At 42.7% G+C, this 9,096-nt stretch overlaps 2 protein-coding genes across 2 annotated transcripts in view; both read left to right on the forward strand.

Moving 5' to 3' along the window:
* LOC309703496 (uncharacterized protein) overlaps positions 1-9,096 on the forward strand; it is a 288,348-nt gene that overhangs the window by 164,072 nt on the left and 115,180 nt on the right. The window lies entirely within an intron of this gene.
* On the forward strand, positions 896-3,168 carry LOC309703672 (uncharacterized protein). Its single transcript, XM_082528622.1, has 4 exons — positions 896-965; positions 1,063-1,096; positions 1,490-1,561; positions 1,685-3,168. The coding sequence occupies exons 3-4, from the start codon at positions 1,539-1,541 to the stop codon at positions 2,532-2,534; spliced, it is 873 nt and encodes a 290-aa protein (XP_082384748.1). The 5' UTR covers positions 896-965; positions 1,063-1,096; positions 1,490-1,538; the 3' UTR covers positions 2,535-3,168.

Genomic DNA, 9,096 nt, shown 5'->3' on the forward strand with positions numbered 1-9,096 from the left:
ATCTGTTAGCTCCGTCTTTAAGGCCTCACTTCTTCCTGCTGTCATGTCAGTCGTGTTGTTTCACTCACTGATTTTCTCCAATATTTTCTGTTGCTAACACTAAATCTGAGCACAGCTCACAGCTGAGTGTGTTCCAGTAAATTGTGAGCAGCACAAACACAATCAGAGTTTGTCTCTGTCAGCTTTTAGTGAGCTCACTAACAAATGAACAAAGGTCAGGCTTCAGGGCGACGCCTCAGCTTTTTAATTGCTCCTAATAAAACAGGACGTGGGGAACATGGCCGACTGCGTCATCTTTGTTTTAATTATTTTTAAATGATAAAAGAAGAGAAAGAATAAAGATGTAATTTAATTTTATTTCTACAGCATCAAATCACAAGAGGTGATTTATACTGTAAGGTAGACCCTACAATAATAATAATACATGCAGAGAAAAACCCAACAATCATATGACCCCCTATGAGCAAGACCTTTGGAGACAGTGGGAAGGAAAAACTCCCTTTAACAGGAAGACTCAGGGAGGGGCGGGGCCATCTGCCGCAACCGGCTGGCGGTTGGGTGAGGAAGACAGGACACCGACACGCTGTGGGAGAGAGAGGTTGTAAACACACTTATAGCAGCATCTGTATGTAAAGTTTTTATAACAAAAATCTGTTTCTCGCAGCCAAAGCAGAAAACAAAGAACCACGTGAAACAGAAGTAAGATGCAGCAAACAGGTGTGGGTTCATCACAAAGGTGGAGCCACTGACACCTGTGGCTGTGGGAAGGGCTATTAAATCCGCCCGTGATGGGCAGATGTAATCCATACGGTCACGTTGGTGTAGAGGCCCGACTTCGTGTTCATGAATGTGACCGCAGCTGCCGCTGAGCTCTTTGTCCTGAAACTCTGAGTCATGTTGTTACTTTTGTTTTCACATTTGGGGAATCCCCGCTCAGGTTTTACTTTCATTTGGTGTCTGTCCAGGTACTTTCATACCATACAGCTCGTTTAGTCAGCCAATCAGAGACCTGCAGCATGGTGGCGTGCCACGACTAAAGGTCTATTCTGTTCTATTCCACAGGCTGCACGGGGTCAGAGTGGACGTTTTGGAGCAGGTAAGCGGACGCTTTTGTCTTTCTGAAATGTTCTTTTGTTAGTTTGTCCACTTGATGAGCAGGCTGCTCCATAACTGAACACTATGGTGTAAATGTCATCAACAGTTTTTAACCAACCAAGCACGAAGCATGGATACAAACAGCAGCTAGTTGTTGTTAGGATTTTATTCAGGTTTAAATCAGACAAATAAACGACGTCTATGATGCATAAACGTTCTTCTTCCTTCAGTTTGAGGACACCGGTGTGCAAAGAGTGTTTGTTTCCCAGCAACGAAATAATCTTTAACTGAACTCTGATCAGTTTTTACTGCAAGCTTTTCAAAATACCGAAGATAAGAGTCTGTATTTATGTACCTGAGATCTGACCCACATGCTGTCGATTATTGACCACAGGAAGCACCTGAAGGACAACGTTAAAGACAGTCAAACTTCCTGTGAGGAGATGGACAGAAACGAGGAACTGGAGTAAGTCTGGAAGCAAGGAGTGAAATGAAACGAGAAGATTTTCTCTGTGTTTTGTTTCAGGATCTGTGGACAGATTAAATATTTGCTGTGCTTAAAATGTTTTTTCTATAATTCCTGTTTCAGCAAATTGTTTCAGAGGTTATCTACACACTGCAGAGCAGGCAGACTGAGCAGCTGTGGTGAAAGGCAAAGACTGACAAAGCTGGCAATGAGAAGCTGCACAGATGAAGTCGTCCTGCAGTGGCTGAGAAAAAACTCAGAGTCTGACGCCTTCAGAAAACTCACAGACATGTTTGACTTCCTGAAGAAACACATTGATGAGGAGGAGAAGAAGAACCACAGCGATGATGTTCACATCACCTTTGTGGCTCATAGTTCAATCGGAGACTTCATGATCCCAGCCAGCTGTTACCTGCCTCTGCCCACCATCACTGACGTGCTCCTGTATTCTCCCTGGAACTGCGTCACTTCTGGTTTAGCGTACGGTGTCGCTACAGGAAAACTGAGGCCTCAGCACAGAGTTTTTTCCTGTGACGATAAAGAAAGCTGTACCATTCCTGATGACAAACATCGACCTGTGAACCTGCCAGATCACTGGAACTCACTGAAGAAAGCTGGAGCACAGATGGTCCCAAACATCACGGTTGGCCCCCTTTCACCAGATGATGATGATGATCGAGTGTGGAAAAGCTTTGAGTCTCTCTCAGCTGAACACGGCCCACCAGGAAAGAACCGCATCGTCATCCCATTCATCCTTCCAGGACGGGAATATGAAAGCGTCCCGTTCTCTGTGGTGACCTTGGCTCTGTCCCTGGTGCTCCTCTCCTCCAGGTTTAAAGCCACTCTTCACTTCTCTGGTTGTCTCAGAGATCGCTCTACTGGACCGAAATTTGACAGGAAGTATCTTCAGGAGCAGTACGCCTGCACCATCGACAACAGCTGGATGAAATGTTCACCTGAAGCTTTCAGATGATGATAAATGCTGCCTGTGTTAGACATGTTTGTAGATATTTTAGGGTAAAGATGAAGATGAAATGATAAAAGTAATTTTTTCTATATTTGAGGCTCAGATTCATGATGAAGGGACTTGAATCATCATTTAGAAATGTTCCAGCTCATAATCTGATCATAATCTGCCAACATCTGTGGAGGTTATTAATATAAACACTCACCTGTTCTCTGCTCGCTGCTCACAGGTGACGTGATACTGATGTCAGGCCTTCAACCAGCACACACACAGATCATTGACATGAAGTATATAGATTATTTATGTATGTTATGTATTATGTAATATTTTGATCTGTTATTGCTTTATGTTGGGCTTTTAGATCCGTACTAGAACAATCAGTCATGAGCCACAGATTTCTAACTCAGACTCTGTCACGTTCCAAACATAGAAGTAATACAAGTCTACAAGTTGTACATCTATATTTTCATGCAGACTCGGTAATTGTTTCTGATCTTTTGTCATTGTAAAACATCAAAATGTGAAGATGATGTCGTCTAAGTGAAGAAGAACAGGATCAAAACCTGAAGCTGCTCATTAAAAACAATGTTGTATATATGAAATTTATGGGGGACCACAAGAACCTCGCGCATCAAAATAAAGAATTCTGTGCTTAAATCATGAATTGTAGAATAAATTTGTACATTCATTTTTGAATTCCATGTTAAAAAATAATTTTTAAAAAGTTTTTTAAAGTGGCGAATCCACTCCTCATTTCAATCCCTTTCCTGTTGATCACAGATTAGCTCAGGGATTAACATTTGGATTAGCAGCTGGATTTGCAACTTTATTTTAAAAATCCTGCTGCAATGCAAACTAGCCTTGACATTAACTTGGCATGTAAAGAGCTCTCTGACTGGTTGGACAGACACAGGCCGGCTGCCTGGATTTCTCTTCACTTCTTGTTTGTGCTGACAGCTTTGCCCTGCTTAGAAGTGTGTGTGTACAAAGGCCGCTCAGCCTCAGGATTTACACTCGGCTCAACACGTATGTGAAGAACAAAGAGACCCTGCAGCGAAACAGAACCTCTGGCTGTGTGCTTGTTTATTATTTCAGGTATAGATGATGGAATATGACCAGCCTGATGTCAGCCTGCTTCTCTGACAGCGCCTCACCTCTGTGTGCTGCCCCCTGCTGGCTCTGATCATTACTGACTGAGTCCTTGCTGCCACTTTGTTAGGTACAGCTTGCTAACACAGGCTCAGACCTGCTTTGCCTTCAGAGCTGAGCCTTAAATCTTCATGGCTCAGATTCAGCGAGGTGCTCAAAACATCCCTCAGAGTCATGTGATCAGTGACGTCAGCTCCTGTTTTACTGCATTAAAGTGATCAGATGACTTCAGCGCTTTGACATGGATGGTAGTGAAAGCAGGAAATGACAAATGTAGCACAGCAGCAGCGTTTAACACGTCTGAGCATCATTTCAGTGTTTCAGTCATAAAAACACTTCCTGTCACTGTGGTGGTTACAGTGACATCATGCAGTTTGTGCTTTGACCTCCAGAGGGCGACAAATCAGCACAGACAGAGAGCTCCATTCAAACTTTGCTGCCATCAGTAATAATGCTTCAAATATAATCATCAGTGTTTGAACAGTTATGATATCAGGGACAATCTAGACATGTGTGACAATACTGAACATGTCACATGACACACCTTAGACATGATGTGATCCACTCTCAGTCTGCACTTTCATTCATGACTTCAACAGGTTGAAATTAGCTTTGAAGAAACATCTGTTTAGTGCTGAAATATTAAAATGCTGCATGAAGAAGAACAACAAAGTGATAAAAGACGTTTGTGTTTCAAACAGGAAAACCAGCAGAAATAAATCAACTAAGGAGCTGGTTGAAGATTTGTGAATTTGTGAAAGTTCCACCTGAATGCAACACGGACTTTTTGATGCTTCTGAGTGTCTTTAACGCCTCTCTGGGTGTTTCCTTCCTGCTCAAAGTTTCACTAAAGTTTTTGTTACTAAAGTTAAAATGCCTCTGGACCCCAGTTATCGCTCAGCTGTGTGCAGCAGCCTGTGTCACTCACTCATCCAGTCATGCACTGCGGTCTCATAAGGAAACTCAGCTTTTTGATATAAAGTTTTTCTTGTTCCCGAATACAAATATTTAATAGGTATTTGCTCGAAATAAGTATTCATAAAAAACAGGTTATTCGTGCTTTTCTGAATACCGTATTCGGGTTGGGCTCTACTCCTAGTTGGGATTCTTGTCCTTTGCTGATGCATGTATTGTGCAGCCATGAGGAGCCTTAATAATGCAGCTGCATTATTTATCCACCATAACAGAGGTTAGTGTTCAGCTCTGTCACCACTCTGGCCACATGTTGCCACACTTGTACTTCCAGCTCTGAGCTGCTGCTGCTGCTGAACACGTTACTTTTGTACTTATGTCTCCAAGCAGCATCACAGCTTTCAAAGAAGAAAAAAGCATCATTTCCTGATAATGTGTGATGTGCTTGTACAAGATGTAAAGACTGGTAGTTTGAGGAAATCACAACACCTTTCAAAAACGTATTTGCTTCCACAGAGCAGTGAGCCTTCTTGGTTTCCTCGTAGATTACAAACAGGATTGGAGTGATGAGGTACGCGGTGCTGCACGGCTGTCTATGGGACGACCTGGACATCAGAACCAGCCCAGACCCAGACATCTACCAGCACAAGTACAGAGCCTTTATCTCACATGTTTGAGCATTCGTTCACCTCCATCTGTTTGTCTGTTCTTATTCTTTACCCAGTCCACCTTAAACACAGTGGGTGTGTTGCAGGGAATGGAGCTGTTATTGTGTGGAGATCCTTGTGTACATATTGAAACCTCTCTGTGTTATCACTCAGCCAGGCTTTTCAATTGGCTGTTTGTGTTTTTTAATACGTGACCTTTGCTAAAGTTCACCCAAAGGTGCAAATGATGTGTGACAGGATGTACAGATGTGTTTGCAGAGTTGTCTGTAGGACAACAGTTTAGTGATCCAGCTCAGCACTAACAGGTGAATATTCCACAGGCTGAGGTGTGATGTTAGAGGGCTGCTCGTGGTGGCTGTGCTGATCACAGACAGGCTCAGTTGGATCTGAATGCACATCTGTGTCAACATACTGCAGTAAGCTCACATGTGGTAAATCCACTGCATCGGCACAACCGTCACTACCAGTCGACTAATGTGACGCTTGCAGACTGAGTGATGCTGGTGGTTTGTACTGAGTGTGAGACAGAGCTGACCTCTGACCTCAGGGTGGAGAAATCTGATAGAAAACTCAGACTCAGCAAAAATCTAGCCAAGGTCACATGTAAGAGCACAGCCAATGAAACAGCTGGGTGAGTTGTAACTAATAACTCAGCTGACACAGTCAGATGCATGCCTGTTTCTATGGCAGGTTTATTTGGCTATGTTGAAAAGGATTTTATCCTAATAACTCAGTTTAACTATCACAAGAATGAAATGGTGCAAATGTAAAATCCTTGAGGCTCTATTCTGAGTAACTTTATGATTGGCTGCATGTGATGTGGGGACATGTGGCAGTTATAACAACACAAACACAACTTAGGCTGCATGTAAATGGGCTCTGTGCAGCTTTGAATCAGCTCCTGTTGGCCTCCAGCTTCTGGAAACACTTCCAAGCAGAGCTGCCGCTTTGCAAGCCTGACTGGGAACAGTTCCCAAAGCAGGTGGTCCCATCATGTCAGTGGTTGCTGTGTGGGTGAGGAAAGGACTCACAGGGAGGTGAAGGCTGCTGTTTATCATCTCAAACACAGGATGACCGGCTGAGCTGAAAGGACTGAAGCGAACACACGTGCAGAGTCGAGCACATTAACATCAACAATGACGCTGAGCAGAGAGACACTGAGGGTTTAAACACTCTGGCTGATGATGATGATCAGGGACGCACAGCTGAACAGAACTAATAACACACAGGAAGCAAACATGACAGCAGGAAATGTGAACAGGTCAATAAACATGAAACAAGTGCAAACACTGGGCGAACACCAGGAACCCGACACACCAGTGACACCAGGAAGTAACTGTGCATGTCATCAGTGTGGATCCATGAAGACTGAATGACTGATTTCCTGATATGTATGGTGATCAAATCACTTCTGTATGAACTGTGTGTTTCCAGCTGGTTCCAGGTCACAGCTTTATGTTCATTAGCTATGAAACCTTGATGCTTGTTTGAAAGGACACAGATGGACCTTGTTTCCTTCTTTCCTTCCTTTTTGTGTCCTCTGTGCTTCACCTGCTGCTCTTCACTCTGTTACTTTGTGACTCTGGTTCTCCTACAGACACGTGGGTGGTGTCTCCACCTGTAGATGGAGCAGCAGCTGGTCTGCTGAGTTCCTCTGACTGTCTTTGATTTGTGCTTCCAAAGTTTAACAGGAAAGTGAAGCGAGAGAAAGAGCAGGAAGAAAAGCTCAGCTTCCTCTCTGTGTCACATCCACAGTGTCTTTAGATGATGGAGTCACTGCAGAGAGAGTTCACAGCTGCACTGTTTGTGCCCTTTAGATGTGCACTTATTCCAAATATAACATCATCATTATGAGCCTGTTATTATGTTTATTTTTCCTTTACTCTGCTTCATCCCAAAGGTGTTCTTCCACACCAAACTCCCTCATCTGTGTCTTTATGAACTTTGCTGTCTTCACTGATAATAAACGTCTGTCCTCCATCTACAGGAGCAGTCAGCTGACTAGGGATGGGTATCGAAACCCGGTTCTTGTTGAGAACCGGTTCCCACTGTTTCAATTCCTTGGAATTGTTTGCCATTTTTGCAAACGATTCCCTTATCGATTCCAGTCGCCCCGAATGACGTCACCACGTTGCGGAGCGTCATTTACCTGGCAGGAAACATGGCGGCTCAAATGCTCAAAAGTTTGGTTATACTTTACAAGAACGGATGACAACGGGGCAACTTGCAATACTTGCAAAGTAGATACTTCATTTAAGGGAGGAAACACTACGAATATGCAAAAGCATTTGCTCACAAAACACGCGATGACCTTAAATGAATGTCGTGTTTTTAATTCCGGACTCGTGAATCTCAACCCAGCAGAGACAGACAGAGTCTGGCTCAGATGCTGGCAGTTCTCGCTGCAGTCCACCGGCAGCGTCTCCTTTCAGACCAGGATAGACGAATGTCACCGAGCAGAGACTCAGTTTGTGGTCAAAGGCTTGAACCCATTTGCCACAGCAGATGATTTTTGGTAAGTGAATGTGTTTAATTGTACACAGGGACATTACTGGATATTCTTGTGTAATTGCTACAGAATAATTTATGTTATACTTTGTTATTGCGACAGAAGAATATTTATTTTATTATTTTACATTTACAATTTTTTTCCCCGGGGACCCTGTGACACCACATTGAAGAGCCGTAGGCTGGATCTCTTAAGATCTCACTGCTGGGTTTGTAAGGCCATGTTACTCCTAAATTTCTATCTTGTTCAAAGAGAAGATATAAAACTAAGTTCTAAGCTAATCGACCTTAGTGTTCTCCTTTTTTAAAAAGAATCTATAAGAGAATCGATAAAGAATTGAATCGTTAAACAGAATCGAAAATGGAATCGGAATCGTGAAAATCTTATCAATACCCATCCTTACAGCTGACTGTGACTCAGTGTGTAAGTGATGATGCTTGATATTCAGGCAAATGAAAGTGTTTGAATTTAAAATGGTTGTAACATTAGTCCATCCCATCCTTCAACAGCTCACAATACATCAAAGTCCTCTTGGAACATGTGCTCTTATTGTGAAAATCTGCTTCCCTCTCCGTCAGAGGTGGAGCCCTGACTCCTTCCTGTCTATCAGTGTAGCAGGTTTGGACTTGTTGGTCTGAAGCTGAAGTTCAGTGAGGAGCTCAGACATGTGAGAACAAGAGGACTCACTTGTAGAACTTCTATCAGACACTTTAAAGGTTTTTTCATGGAAATAATTCAGGACCCACAGTGGGCCCACAGACTGTGAAGCCTTTGATTTATTATTTATTGCTGCAGTCAGTGGGACATTTAGAAAATAATGATGAATGTCATGGAAACATTTTTGAACTGATTAAATCTAAATGAATGTATAAAATCAGCATCAAACAAATGATTAAAGAAGAGCAGTTATTCACTGTAGTGAGACAGGAAGTCAACGTTTTCAGTTAAAACAAGTAGAAGAAGAAACATGGAGCTGTTAAAGTGTAACACGAGTTTGTCATGAAGATGCTTCCTGCTCTGCAGCAAACTGTTCACTTCAGTTTGGATTAAGGACACAGCTCAGCTAAAAACAGCTTCCACTAACAGTGTTTCTGTGATCTGCAGTGGAACCAGTTTAAAGTGTCACTACAGTAGAAACATCATTTTAATGCTGCTCTCAGTAACAGGACAACAAACATTTCTACATGTTTCTAAAGTCCAGACTGCATTTCTGCTTTTGTTTCATCCAAACTTCCTCATGAATACCTGTGTGTTTGGTTCCTTTTTTAAAGTTTTACTTCACTTTCCTGAACTCATTGTCACATGATCATCTCCAGCACAAACAGCACAA

This window comes from Aulonocara stuartgranti (genome assembly GCF_965226115.1).
Source record: "Aulonocara stuartgranti genome assembly, chromosome: 3".
In the NCBI taxonomy this organism is placed as follows: Eukaryota; Metazoa; Chordata; class Actinopteri; order Cichliformes; family Cichlidae; genus Aulonocara; species Aulonocara stuartgranti.

Excerpts from the sequence above, each read along its gene's own strand:
- LOC309703672 (XM_082528622.1), top strand. The coding sequence starts at position 1,539 with ATGGACAGAAACGAGGAACTGGA. Across the intron at positions 1,562-1,684 it reads GACAGAAACGAGGAACTGGA|CAAATTGTTTCAGAGGTTAT; the intron begins GTAAGTCTGGAA and ends TTCCTGTTTCAG.